This window comes from Geospiza fortis, unplaced genomic scaffold (genome assembly GCF_000277835.1).
Source record: "Geospiza fortis unplaced genomic scaffold, GeoFor_1.0 scaffold662, whole genome shotgun sequence".
NCBI classification, from domain to species: domain Eukaryota; kingdom Metazoa; phylum Chordata; class Aves; order Passeriformes; family Thraupidae; genus Geospiza; species Geospiza fortis.
The window spans coordinates 1,633,937-1,648,334 of NW_005054450.1; the positions used below are offsets into that span (position 1 = coordinate 1,633,937).

Consider the following 14,398-nt stretch of genomic DNA (forward strand, 5'->3'; position numbering starts at 1 on the left):
ACTGTTTGAACTTCCCTGGAGAGATCTATAACGAAAGAACATTAAAAATTCTCACCGCAGATCTTGTGAATCTGTTGTAAAATCGTTCTTTTCTTTCAACATAATTAGAAGCAAATCTCTAAGTAGCAGCATCCAGGGCATCAGCAAGGGCAGACGTACACACCGGCGTGCATAGACAGGAACAATTCTTCGGGGTGCGTACCAAAGGACGATTGCTGCCAGATCCACTGCACCGAACACACCTAATTACAGTATGGGAATGACGGAGATCGGTAACGACAAAGGGCACCTCCGTGTTTAATGCCCGAGAAATTAAACCGAACGGGGTTTACGGGATTCGCTTACGTCGAGCAGCACAACCCGGAGCGCCGCGCGGGATGCGCCGCGCCTGCACCGGAGCGCTCTGACCGCGGGGCGGCGCTGCAGGACCGCAGCAGGCAGCGCTGCCCGGCTCGCCGGCGCCGCGCTCCCCTTCGGAGCGAGTCCTTCACTCGCTGCTGAGGGCCGCTGGCGGAAAACACACGGTTTCTCTCTGCTGAGGGCTGCTGGCGGAAAACACACGTTTTCTCTCTGCTGAGGGCTGCTGGCAGAAAACACACGGTTTCTCTACATGGTTTGACTCGCGCCGACACGATCTTCAATTGCTGAGAATTAAAGCAAAAACCGTGACTGACTCCTGATAGTGTTCTCACGCCAAAGGGGAGCAGTGGCCTGCATGCAGCCTGGCTGCACTCACGGGATCGGCCCGGGACATCTCGACATATAACTTTAAACTCTTGACAAGTTAGGAAAATTGTTCCATAAAATAAAATCGTATGCCTGGATCCAAGCTGGTCTGTAATGATCAGCTGGAATGCTGGAGTTCTCTTAAGAGCATATCTAAAAGGAGCATTAGGAAACAAAGGTGTGATGTGGTTCTGCTCTTCTTGCAGTTTAAGAACTATGTAAGGTTGAGCAACAAGAGCCAGATAAGAAATTCAAGACTCTTCTGGTAGCTGTGATGCTCAGGGGCCTTTCACAATGGCTTGTCTCTTACCAGTTCCCGTCTGATCTACTTTCTTTTTTCCCAAGTGACACGTGGGAACATCAGAAAATGAATGTCCCAGAGGCTGCATTTGGCTTTCAACAGGCAACAGCCTCTTTATTTACTGCAGCAGGCAAGTCTGAAAGGCAAGGAACCACATGGACAAGTCATGGAGCAAGAGAAGCCTTCAGCCCTCGGGCAGACTGCAACAGGTTTCCTTCCTGGACTGCAACCAGGAAGAAAACCAGGTCTTCCCAGCACATCTGTCTCCATCTCTGCCTAAGTGAGGAGAAGCTTAAATATCTTCTGCTGGAAAACAAAGGAGAAAAAGAGCCTGTCAGCATCAGCCAGCTCAAACAGGAGTCCAAAAGACACAGGGGCAGCTTTTGCCCTCAACTCATGAAGAAGATCTGCAGAGACCTTTGGCCCATCAGCTGTGTCACAGCAATTCCCAACGTCTTCACTGTCAAGGTAGCTCAGCCCGTCACTATTGCTGAGAAGCTGCCTCTGCTAGAACCTCAGTGCAACACAACAAGAGGTCTTTTCAAGGAGGGGGCATAAATGTACACACACAAATGGTCAACGCAGAGCTGCTCGTCTGCTGGTTCACAGCTTTCCATTTTGCACCTTCACGTTAAGGCTTTACAGCATCAACAAATCCATATGCTTGTGCTAAAAGGCATCACTTTAGGAAGGGCAGGTTGAATGAACGTGTCTGTTCCAAGACTCTGGAGACACGAGGAATTTGAATCTTGAATCAGACCCAGGCAGCCATGGATGGAGAGAGTTTGTAGCAGGTCCTTACAGGGCCGCAATCTAATTATTTCTTCATTAGACTTCACAACTCAATTGGTAGTTTTCCCAACATATCTACTAACTTGGGTCCAGGATACTCAGGATCTCAGTACCAGGGAGCAAGATATACTCAGTTTTGCAAGACTGGCTTCACTGGCACCCGTGAAGACTTTTCTGTGGAAATATCTGTGGTGGGAAGTGTAAGACATTTCTTGATTTTCCATTCAACTCACCTAAAGCTGAACAGAGGTGGAAAGGAGTAGCAAAAACCAAGTGCCAGTATGACAGAAAATTGTAACAGCAGCCAGTTACCCACAGCAAAGCAGGACCTCTGCTCACAGCCCTGACTAACTCTGTGAACCTCCTCCCAGCTGCACCAGGCACACGGGGAATACTAAAAGTGAAAACCAAGCCCCACAGCTTTCACCTTGATATTATTGTCAGGACTGGATTTAAGTAGATGTTGTAGATAGGGGAGTATCTCCTAATCTTAAGAGCTCACCTGTACATGTCCTCTTGTTTTCATGCAGTGTGTAGCCAACCCTGCAGCTGCAATAGTAGCCCCCCATGTAGTTGTGACAGTGATGACTGCAGAGGGGTTTGGTATCCAACGGCTGTTTGCACTCATCGATATCTAATGGGCAAAGCACACAATCAGGCAAACAACAGATTTCAACAAAGTGTCCTCTCAGTCTCAGCCACCCTGTGTTTCCTGAGGTTGGTCTTTGGTCGCTGTGCCCCTCTGCATCTGCTTCTGCACGATGAGACCGCCTTGTCCTGCCCCACACCAGCAGCCTCAGGCTGTGAGAGCACAGGGAAGTGCCAACCCCGCAACAGCCGTGGCTCTTCCATCTACAAGAGGGGCCAGTCTCTCACCTTCAGCAGCATAAAAGGCCTCAAAGCCTGTGAATGGTTTCTCATTGGAGTAATCAGACCGAAACACTACCGAGAGGTGGTTATCATGGGAGATGTACGTCCGGTTACCCGGAGCCTCCTCGGTGTCTGTGCTGTCCCTTCCGCACAGCGTAGCCAAGGCCTTCCCACCAGAGCTCAGCTGCAAAACAGACAGGAAAATCCAGCAGGTGAGCACAGATTATTGGTCTTCCCAACCTGCTGCCATGGCTGGAAAAGCATGTGTTTAACAGTGTGAGGAAGGAAGATTAGATGCTCTCAAAACGTTCTTCTGGAGGTCAGTCCGCATCCAAGGCCAGGTAAGAGTGGATTTCCTCTGTTCTCTGTGACTTAAGACCACAATTTTGTCTCCCTTTCTCCTTTCAGAGATCCTCATGAACCTCTGATGCCAGCCATGCTTTGTTTATGATACTCTCGTTAACTTGGCACTCTCAGTGACAATCAGACCTTGGTAAAGCCAGGGACAACTGGGGTAAAAAGGTTTTGCACACTGACAAATTCAAATGTATAGAAAAAGGTGTCCTTAAGTAACTCACTTGCTCTACGATGCACGTATTAGAGTTCCAGCTCTTCATTTATCTTTAACACAAGAGAAATGTTCTGATACGTGGGGTTTATGTTGGGCATGGTAAAGAGGGAGCTGTGTACTGCACAACTACCAGAAATGAATATTCTGTCCTACACAAGGGAAAGTACATGAAGAACAACAGACATTTGGGGAATGGGAGCAACTTGCCATATAAAAGCGTGGAAATGAGATGTTTCTCAGTGGGAGCAAGGCTGCCTGGTTTGGTTGCATCAGATGAAAAACTGGGTTTGCATACTCCCTGCACACACAGCTCCTTCCTTATTGCACATCAGGCCCACGCAAACAACAAAAGGAGTGGAGAGGAAGCACGGCCTCAAATCAGTAACTGCTGCTGTGAGTGCCTGCTCAGATGAGCTGGCAGTGTCTTGTTTAGACTCTCACTTACATTCTATGCTCTCCCATTATAACCTGTGTCAAGCATTTCATTGTTAATTTAAAACACTCTAAGTTAGCAAAACGCTCAAATATTGTTTTGGGCAAAGTTTCACACCTTTTGCTTCACCAGAGAATAGCATCAGAATTTTCTGAGCAAAAGCATCTCACGTTTCAGATGTTCCAATGTGACAACCACATCTGCTTCCTGGTCCCGTGGGCCTCAATAAACACACAATTTAGAAACCAGCTGAGCCTGAACTTTATAAGTAGACTAAAATCAAGAGCTGACAAAGAGTTATGTTGATTCTGCATGTGCCCAGGATCACATAAACAGAGTTTTTAACAGCTACACCTGCTGCATGTTACCCCATCCCACACATACCTTCACATAATCATATTCACACAGGTAGGACAACTCCAGGTCGAAATGGGTGAAGTAAATGCGAACAGAATATCCTTTGGGGACAGTAATATTCCATATTTTCTCCTTGTGATTTGGGTAGACCTTTGGGAAGTTTGGGGATGTGATCCTTCCATACATTTTTTGTGGCACAATGCTGCTCCTTACTCCACCATAGAGCACAGCCAGCAAAATAAACAGCCTGTGTCAAAGGGACAAGAAATCACCTAAGAAAGAGTGAGCGTTATCTTGGATCATACCCCAAAAGCCACACACCCTCGTTGCCCGTATCGATCCCAAATCAGGTCACTCAGTTCTAGCTGAAACCTTCATGCCCAGCACCTGCTTCACTTGACAATGAAAGCAATGGGGAGGTATCAGTGGGGTCACTGTAGTAACAGCTAAACAGGATGAGCCTCATGCTCACGCCTCCAGACCCTGCACAAACCCAAGTGGCCAGAGGAGCTGGAGGTGGCGGCACTCACCTCATTTTGGTGCCCTCCTGTCTGAGCCTGTTCTGCTGCGAGCCTCGGGCAAGGAATCCCTCCTCGTGTATTTGCATTTGGGGGTGGATGCGTTTATTGCGTGTGCTCTGCTGTGTTTGTCTGGATGTTGGACCCTTATGTTTATCTCCCTTCCACCCCCTTCAGCCTGCTGAGTTCTGGGAACAGCAATCACTAAAAGCCAGGCTTGTGCTCAGGCTTCAGTCAGCGGCAGGGGGAGGCAGGCAGAGATGGACAGGATGGATTAGGAGTGCTGCAGGCTCTTGGAGGGAGCCATAACATCACTGCTCTGTGGGAAGGCAGGCAGGGGCAGGAGGTGGCTCCAGACAGGAGCTGGCAGTGCTCTTCCCCTCTGAACAACTGGTCCCCATTTACTACCAATGCAAGCAGCCTGTCTCAGGAAGTGGCTGCGTCCACCGTCAGAGCACAGAGGTGTTGAAAACAAAATAATGGGGCTCGTTACAGGATTTTAGAATGGTGATGGGCCTGGTTGTATGGCTCTTTGTAACAGGACAGAAATACTGCAGGAACATAACACTGCAGTACACACGGGCACCAGTTTCAGAGATGTGAATTCTTCCTGGTTTCAGCTGCAGATTTTAATCCAGTGCACGCTTGTGGTGACTGAAATCTACTCCATGCCTTCTTCATGAGCATGGATTGCTTTTTATCCTGCCCATCCTGGAACACCCATAAGTAAAAAGTCACACTTAAAAAATAATTCAAATTTCTTTAAAACATTTGTGGATCTACACAGGGGTTTCACACTGCCCAGGGAATTCAACTGGGAGAACAAACACTATGGGACATAAAGCTTCATTAAGTCTCCTGCATGTAGACTGCTTCTTTCCAAATCAGCATTTAGGTTTCCCACAAAACTCCTACTCCAGCACACATGCAAATAGGCCTAATATATAAAGGGCGAAAACCCAGATATATTAAAGCTGAGCCTAAGTCCATCTCTTCTCTGATGAAAATGGACAGAATTGGAAAACTGATCTGCAGCAGGGAACAGACTGTTGGATTGCACATGCAGGAAATTTAGCCTGAGATATCCTGTAATCTAATGGACACCTTTTCAACAGCCAAAAGTCATTACCCCGGGCACAGAAGCTGGTGCTGGCAGGAAAGCAGGAGTTATTATATGAACAAAACTAAGGCCAACAAACCATTCAGCAAACTGCCAACAGAAAACACCATTTAATAAAAGTGAAGGAGAAAATACTAGCATAATAAATAGTAATACTTGTGTAGCAGCAATACCTACAAGCACAGCTAACGGACAAGAACCGAGAGGGCATTGACTTTTCCCATGGCCCACTAGCTGCTAAAATGATCCTATCATCAAGATAGATGTGGACTTTATACTATCTGGAAAAGGGGGAAAGAGAGAAAATTTTGGAAAAAAATCGATCCATGCCTGACTGAGCTGTTGCCTGATTCCCATAGGCACAAACACTTCCAGAAGCATTCCACTTCAGGCTTCCTGCTCACATCAGTAGCAGAGGAATGGAAAGTCGATTCTGATCTTAGGTCTGAAAAGTTTCTTACAGCCCAGAATTTGCTGAATGCCCCGAGGCTGATAGCTGCTGCCAAACATTGAAACAGGACTGCTGACTCAATGAACTGTTGTGCTGGAGCCTGAGAAACTGAACAACACTTGGGGCGCACATTGGCTTTCCTCAGGCCTGAGGAGAAGCACCTGATATAAACAAGGCTAAAACCACTGTCCCTGTTTCTTCTCCCAGAAGCCTTTCACCTCTAAAATACTGCTGGGGATTAGCTCACCAGGTGCATAAGCATTTTGAGAGCACTCACAGCTAACCAGGACCCACAGATGCTCTTCCTGCCCACAATTTCCCTTCCATCACAGGACTAAGCTAGTGCAAAGGCTGAGTGGACTTCATCCACATCACACACCATTTAGACAGTTTTGCAATATAAATAAAACACAATTTTTATTGTGGAATGGAGCAGAAGATCACCAGTGCTGTTTCTTCTCGGCCATTCTGCTCCTAGGCCTCTCTGTCCCATGGAATGACAAGCTGCCTTCCAGCACTGGACAGGGCTCAGTTGTGCTTTTGGAAGAGCAATCATAAGGCACTTTAGAGCCTGCAGACTCCCAGCAGTGGGTAAATTCATCAGTTCACAGATGAAGATGAGCACTGTTTGCAAGCCAGCATTTCAGAGCACAAAGGCTGCTGTTGGCTCCCCATGGCTCTGGGCTCCTAAAGCACACAATCCACGGCTTTTTAGGCAGCTGCAGCTCCCTGTGTGTACACCTGCACCTCAGCTTCTGGCAAGGAAGCCGCCTCTCACCATGGCACTGATTGGACTCTGGCTGGATTGAGCAGCACATGGCCGAGGGCGAAGGCAGAGCTCTCAAGAAAGGAGATGTGCTGACCTCTGAGTTTCACTCTGAGCAGGGGAGTCCCTGCACAGAGCCTTGTCCCAGCTGGAAGGCTTAAAGTCCCTGTTTAAAACATTATCACAGAAATGCTCTCCCTTTCTCTATTAGCTAAGCTGCTGCCCATGCTAAGTCCACTAACAAATGCAGAGCAGTACACCTAGTGCTAGCTGGACAATCTCCTTTTATTCAAATATATAAATAAAGTCATAGTGAAACCAACCAGATCTGAGGACCAACAGTGACCATGTGTCTAAACTGATGGATTCTAAAGCCATCACCTCCGTGACCAAATGTCTCCTGGATAATTTCTGGAATGTACAAGCCAGGAGTGGGAAGCTTTTCACAATCATAAGTCATTGGCTTCTTCCCCTCTTTCAAGAAGAGACTAAAATACACCAGCCAAGCACAGCCCCAGTAAAACATTTTTAAAAGCAACCTTGCCTGACTAGCGGTCTTACATTAGGAAGTGGGCCTGACCTCAAACCCAATTCAACAAGGTCTCAGCTGTAAAGATTGCTTGTAATTTATTTTTTTGTTTTACTCTAAACATTAATTGCTTAAAAGCAAGAGTTCTGCAAGTCCCCAGTGTACTGCTAGAACAGAAATTCCTCATTCCCAGCTGAATGCCCTGAGCCTAGAGAAATACTGTGCTCCCTCCTCTGTCACAGCTTATTCCCCTGTGCACTGTGGGACTGCTGGACAACACCCATCATCCATCCCAGCCAACCACTCAGGACTAAGACGCTCTCTGGGGAGGTGGAAGATATGCACTTGAATTGTTGGTATTTCCTTCACCTTCCAAACGCCTCCTCTGAGGCTTTCTGTGATCTTTCTATGCCTTCTGGCAAACTTTTAAATCTTTTTCACTTTTTAAAAAACCCAGAGATAACTTATGGGTATTTGCTCTCGCTCAAAGAGCAAGACACGTTATTGTGAGCAGAGGCAAGACTCTAAAGTGCATTGGCTACTGCATCTAAAAAAGAAATAGCAGGCTCTCACTCCCTTCTAACTTGTCAAATGCCATTATAAGTCTTTTCTGAAAATTCAATTTTTTTTGTGAAAATGGAAAATAAGTCGCTCACACTGAATCTGATTTATCCTGGCACACTCACTAAATGCTCTCATCAGGCAGGACCTCGCATCGCTTCAGTCTCAGCACATTGACTCACCAAGGAAGCTGCACAGTCAGATCCAGCTCAAACACTGATTTCAGAGCTGATAAAAGAAGCCGTCCCCGTGGTGCTGGCCCCTCTCCACAGCAGGTGCACTGGCAACTCACACTTCCCCTTGGTGCTCAGCCAGTGCCTCAGCCTACGGTAGCAGGAGCCATCTGTGGGGATGAAAGGGCAGCTCCACTTTCAAATTTACTTCCAGCCTTGAGTGCAGCCAGATTCCTCTCTCCTGTGGGAACCACTCAATAATCCAGCTCACAATCTGCTGAACAGGCAGGCTCTGTCTGGGGGAATCACTGAACCCCGGGAGTTTCTTGTTTTTACTGCACAATTTCTTGACCATTACCTCAACTGCCACAAAACTGGCTGGCTTTCTGATTAATCCAAAATGCTGCTGTTGACAGGAGTGGCCTCCTGGTCACCGAGCTCCAAAAGCAAAATGCAAAGGCTCAAAATGAAGCCATTAAAAATAGCTACCTTCAGTTCTCATCAGGTCTGGGGACAGGATCAGTGATACACAGTTGAAGCCTCCTATTTTGTACGGCCATTCACAGCAGCGTAATACAGCTCTGAAATTCAAGTTCCTAGTTGAACTTGAAGCAAAAGAGTGACTAAATTTCATACCTTTTTGTTTTGCCAGTATGAGAGATTCAGCAGCCTTCTTCAGAGGGAAATACCTGTGAACTCGGACATGTCTACTGTCCATATCTTTTTACTACCTGCTAGTTCTAAAAATAAACAGTTCAAAAATCTCCTCAATAATCCTAAAGAAATAAAACTACATGCTCTGCTACTCTCCAGGCAGCAAATGGCACCCAAGAGGGTAGGTAAGAAAACCCAGGTGGTTTGGTTTTGGGCTTGTTTAAGCAAGTTGAGAAGACACCAAGAAACCATGAGTGAACCAGAGCAGAGTCACAACTGTTCAACCCAGGATTATGGCCAATTTATATGATTATTTTGGTTTTAGATGCAGCCTGAAAGCACCCCAGGAGCTTCTCTGGAATTACCTGCTGGCAAACCAAAAACAGATCAAGCTCTGGGCATGTCTCCCTCTCCCCAGATGCTGCTGCTGCACCCCACATCTGTACAGCACTGCCTGGGTGCTTCACTAAGCCAGCGTGGAGAGGAGCATGGGGTGCTGCTGTCTCCCACGTCTGGAACCAAACCATCCTCTCCCCACTGGGGCATGGCACCTTATCCTGACCAGGGGCTGGCACTGAGGATCCTCCCCATGAGGCACAGCCCCAGCTGCCCAGCACCTCGCTGCACACCCGTCCGGTCCCTCAAAGGCTGAGGAGGCAGCTGCAGCAGCTTTAGACACAGCTGGGCCTCCTCTGCATCTCTCCCCTCACACCTGCAAACCCTCTCCCAAAGTGGCCATGGTCCCCCATGGCTGCTCCAGAAAATGTGTGCGTCCCGTCTAGACCTATGTCTAGTGTTTCGAGATAGCTTTCTAAGTTGCAAAAAGTTTCTAGAAGCAAGGTTGAATTTATGAATAGGGTTTTATGCATTGTATTCCTATAAATGAACAAGCAAGCATTGTTTTAACCCAAGCTACGTGTGCTTATGTTGACTGGTTAAAGTCACTGTCAGTATTCTTTTGCTCTGTGTAATTGGTTAAGAAGAGTATTTGGCATGTTGTAACAATAATTTTCTTTGGCTTGCTGCCTGGATTGCTAGCTGCCAGAATCTTTCCACAGACAAAACTATGTGTGAGACAGATTCTGAAAAACAAACAGCTAACGTCGCATTCCAAAGCGGTCCCGTCCCACTGTGTCTGTGAATACCTTGCCGGCGCACCCCACACCGCGGCTGCCCCCCAGAGAAGCACAGACACGTCCCCGAGGCGCTATGCTTTATTCTGAGGCGTGCAGGGCGCGGAGAAGGAGCTAGGGGTGCAAGGAAGATGAGCTGTGGGAAGGTGTTTGCAGGCTGGCGAGGCCAGGCTGGGCAGCACTAGCAGGAGGTGAAGGTTTTCCAGAAGAAGTTCTTGCAGGGCGCCTTGCGGTCTCGCTGCGGGAGCTGCGCGAGCCGCCCCAGCGCGGCCCGGTCCTCCTGCAGCTTGCCCTCCTCCTGCATGTCCGGCAAGGCTGCCTCACTGCCCGCATCCACGCCGTCCAGCAGCCCTGCCAGCATCTTCAGAATGACGTCCTTGTGGACTGTGCTCCGTTCCTGCAGGCAAAGAGCAGGCAAAGCGAGGGATGGAAGGCTTGTCCCCCGTGGCTGTCGAGATTCAGAGCATGCAAACACACCCCACGGGGCCCCGTCTCATTGCCCTGCCGCATCTCAGAGCCAAGAGATGGCAGAGCCATGCTGCAGCTCAGGGATCTGTGCCTGCAGAGGCCACTGCTGTCTCCCATCCCTATGCAGCTCAGCCAGCTGGGCCTTCATGTGCCATGTTAGAGCTGGAAAAGAGCGGCTAACAAATAAGCTTGAATTGCTGTGAAGGCCCTCACTGCAGCACTAATTAAATTTCAGTTATGCCAAACTGCCTCTTTGCTGCTCTGGCTGCCTGGCCTCCGCCTTGGGAAGGTCAGGGAGGAAGCACAATTCTCTAGGCAATAGTAAATTAAGGTCATGGGGGGCTGTACCCCACAGTAAAATGCTGAGAATGAAATGCAGCAAGGAGAGGGCTTGTGATTAGGTTATGCTTTTTGGCCTCTTAGGGAAATAGCACAGAAAGCAAAGCTATTGGAGTGCTCTAGCCATTATAATATTAGGGTTTTGCCAGTTGGTAAGATAATTATATTGCCTAAGTTCTGCCACTGCATTGAGCTGCGCTGGTTCAGAGCACAATTATCCTAGCGGAGCTATGTCAATATAACTCCTCCTGTGAATACAACACAAGAAAACACAATTTTATTTTGATGCAATTTCTTCATTTATGATTTCTCTGTTACTTTCCTATCTTTTAAACGTTTGTCCTTCCCACAAATTCTATTTCAAATATCACCTCCCTTGATCATTTTATCAATTATATATATTTTCTTGCCCTCCCTAGTACTTTGTTTATTCTCTCACGCTGTACCCTTTCAATAATGTTTTCTCCTTTTACCTCCGATCTCCTTTATGCCAGTTTTCACTTAGCTCAGACTTCACATATTCCAGCTCTCTGGCATCTGTCCTGGTACCTTTCCTGAATCAGCCGGCCAGCAAGCCATAGTAACAGCCTGGGGCTTTGCAGCACGTCAGACTGTAATGCCTTGGAATATAGAGGGATGGAAGAGTTGCATCGGGTACAGCCTACTTGCCCTTATGTCCCTTTCCTTGCCTCCATCCTGCTCCTACCCAGGGCACGTTGTACTCACCCGGGTGCTCTGCAGTCTCTCTTCCCCGGGCAGCGTCGTGGCTCTCACACTCCACACCAGTAGCAGCACGGACACCAGGCTGGCCACCAGCTGCATGATGCTCAGCTTGTCACTAGTGCTGAGATAGGAACTCTGGTAGAGGGAGCTGCTCCTGGACTCTCTTCTGCCTCAGACAATCGTTGCAAGCCATTTTATAGTCCTCCCCCAGCCCAGTAGGTGACGCAAACAATTAAGTCTATATCAAAGGGAAATTAGGCTTTGGAGAGGTTGTTAACATTTGGCTGCTTGAGTGGGATACTTCAGTGCCTCTGGGCTTTCCATGTGCCAGACCTGCAGAGGCTATGGAAGCAAAGGTCTGGGACTCTCCAGTGACAGGCTGTTTCTGCATGTCACAAAATTGCAGGCATCATCTGTGCCTCTTCTACTTAGCCAAATTCTGTTTGGGAAATAATGAGGAGTAGAACAGCCCACCAGCTCCCACAAACCTCCAGCCAATGCCAGATGAATCAGAGGCAAGTGGTAAAACCTTCGGCCACCAGTACTTAGATATAGCTTGATTGATTTAAATGGGAACTAATGAGACTGAAAGCCCTTCCCCAGAAGCATTCCCTGCCCAGCACAGGAGCTGTAACTGCTGGAGCAGGGCACGACATCTGAAGGAACACTGCAGCCATGGCATTAAAGCCAGCAAAAACAATTACTAAGTAGAAATAGTTACTCACTCGGTCCAACAATCAAATCTTTGTGGCTCATCCTCAAGGGGTGAGCCCACTCCAGGGAGGAATCTCCATGCAGCCCTTGAGCATTGGGGTCAGATGCTGCCCGACCAGCGGAAGACAAGGGGTTAACGAAGCTTTTTGGACCTCGCCCTCAGAGTGGTTCCACAAAATGTCCATTAAAGTGGATCTTTAAATAAAGACAGCTTATACATATGCTTGCAATGGGTACCTCTAATTTTTTATGTTATTTCCTCAAATGTTGGCTTATATTGTATGTGCCTATGTTGGCTTATATTGTATGTAATTATGTTGCATGTAATTATGTTGGTTTATATTTTATGTACTTATATTGCATGTAATTATGTTGGTTTATGTTTTATGTACTTATATCGTATGTAATTATGTTGGTTTACAGTGTGTGCTTATACTGTATGTACCTGTGTTGGCTTATATTGTGGTACTTATATTGTGCCACTTATGATCGGCGCTGCCCTGCCCTGGCACGTGTCACAGTTAGGTAGAGCAGTTATAAAAACTTTACTGTTCATCTGTGTTCTATCGGATTTTGGGTAGAAAATTTATGAGCCCAGAGTGCGGACACGTCCTAGCTGTCAGATAGCCACGTGCTGACTGCCTCCTGTTGTCTCACACATCCCCAAGGCTACCGAATTTCCCAGAATCTACCATTTGACAACAAGAAGCGGCAGCCAGAAGATGTGTTGAAGCATGTTCTTCAGTGTCTCAAGTAAGGGCTGCAGTGAGCGTGTAAGCTGAAGAGTGTGTGTGACAGCGTGTGACTGTGTCTGTCTGCGTCCGCTCATCTCTGCATGTCTGAGTGCATGCTGGCCGGTTTTAGCCTTGTGTGCGTGACTTTTGCTTTTCAGGTTTTTCAACTCATTTTTAAATGTAGAATAAAAAATCCCCAGCTGGGTTTTCCACCCCCGCCCCCCCCACTCCCCGGCTGGGGTTTTTCCCCTCGGTCCCGGTCGGTCAGCGAAGTGACGTTCATCACCAAAGTTTGGGTGCGGTCTGTCCCGGGACTGGGGTTCAGTCCTGTCCATGGGACAGTCAGGCAGGAGGATTTTGATGATGGCCAGGGGTGTCATGAAGCAGTTGCAATGAGAGTTGCAAATGCAGCCTTCCCAAAGTGGCTGCCCGTGACCCGGCCTGCAGGGCAGAGCTCAGGGGGGAGGTGGCAGTCTGACCTCAGTGGCTTTTCATGTCCCCTCTCTGCCATGCAGACGCTGGCATGCATGGCACGGCTCTGGTTTGGCCGGCCGTCCCCCGGCAGGAAGAAATTGGGAAAAATTGGGGAATTTGGGGGAAAAATTTTTTTAATTTTTTGGGGAGAAAAATTGGATTTTTGGGGTAAAAAATGGGAAATTTGGAGGGGAATATTGGGAATTTTGGGGGTAAAAAAGGGAATTTGGGGGGAAAAATGGGGAATTTAGGGGGCAATTTTGGGGGAAAAATGGGAATTGTGGGGGTAAAAAATGGGAATTTGGGGGAGGAATAAAAACCTTGGAAGGGAAAAAAAGAGGAATTTTTTTGAGAAAAAAATGCCTCCTTGCTCTTTTAGTATAGTTCTAATATCTCATTTTCCTTTAATATAATAAAGATCGTAAAATAATAAATCAGCCTTCTGAAAGGTGGAGTCAAGATTCTCATCTCTTCCTTCATTCTGGGGACCCTCAAACACCACCACAATCACCGGCTTGAGCTGGTCTGGGCAGCACCAAATAAAATACAATAAAAAGCTTTAAAAAAAGAAAAATTAAAAATCAAAATTAAATTAAAACCCCTTAAAATTTAAAAAAATATAAATAATTAAAAATAAACGAAAAACAAAATAAAAACAAAAAAGTGCTCTAAAAGTGCCATAAAGTGCTGTAAAAGTTCCATAAAAGGAAGTGCCGTAAAGCACGACTGTCATAAAACTACTGTAAAGCGCAACTGTCACAAAAGTGCCGTAAAGCATGACTGTCGCAAAAAGTGTCGTGATTCGCGGCTGTCACAAAAGGTGTCGTAAGGCATGGCTGTCATAAAAGGCGCCGTGACGCGCTACTGTCGTAAAACTGCTGTAAAGCGCGACTGCGGTAAAGCTTCCGTAAAGCAGCACTGTCTTAAAAGATACCTTAAAGCGCGACTGCTGTAAAAGGGAGTGCCGTCCACTCGTCTTCACCCGAGACTT

At 47.3% G+C, this 14,398-nt stretch overlaps 2 protein-coding genes across 2 annotated transcripts; both read right to left on the minus strand.

Moving 5' to 3' along the window:
• Window positions 1-698: 698 nt before the first annotated feature.
• On the minus strand, window positions 699-4,657 carry MASP2 (mannan binding lectin serine peptidase 2). Its single transcript, XM_031062559.1, has 5 exons — window positions 4,581-4,657; window positions 4,078-4,297; window positions 2,696-2,873; window positions 2,322-2,453; window positions 699-1,333 (listed from the first exon to the last, which is right to left on the minus strand). The coding sequence occupies exons 1-5, from the start codon at window positions 4,655-4,657 to the stop codon at window positions 1,320-1,322; spliced, it is 621 nt and encodes a 206-aa protein (XP_030918419.1). The 3' UTR covers window positions 699-1,319.
• Window positions 4,658-10,018: 5,361 nt separating this feature from the next.
• LOC102042257 (somatostatin-2-like) lies at window positions 10,019-13,485 on the minus strand. Its single transcript, XM_005427695.2, has 2 exons — window positions 11,489-13,485; window positions 10,019-10,352 (listed from the first exon to the last, which is right to left on the minus strand). Exons 1-2 carry the CDS (start codon window positions 11,582-11,584, stop codon window positions 10,137-10,139), a joined length of 312 nt encoding a protein of 103 aa, XP_005427752.1. The 5' UTR covers window positions 11,585-13,485; the 3' UTR covers window positions 10,019-10,136.
• Window positions 13,486-14,398: the final 913 nt, after the last annotated feature.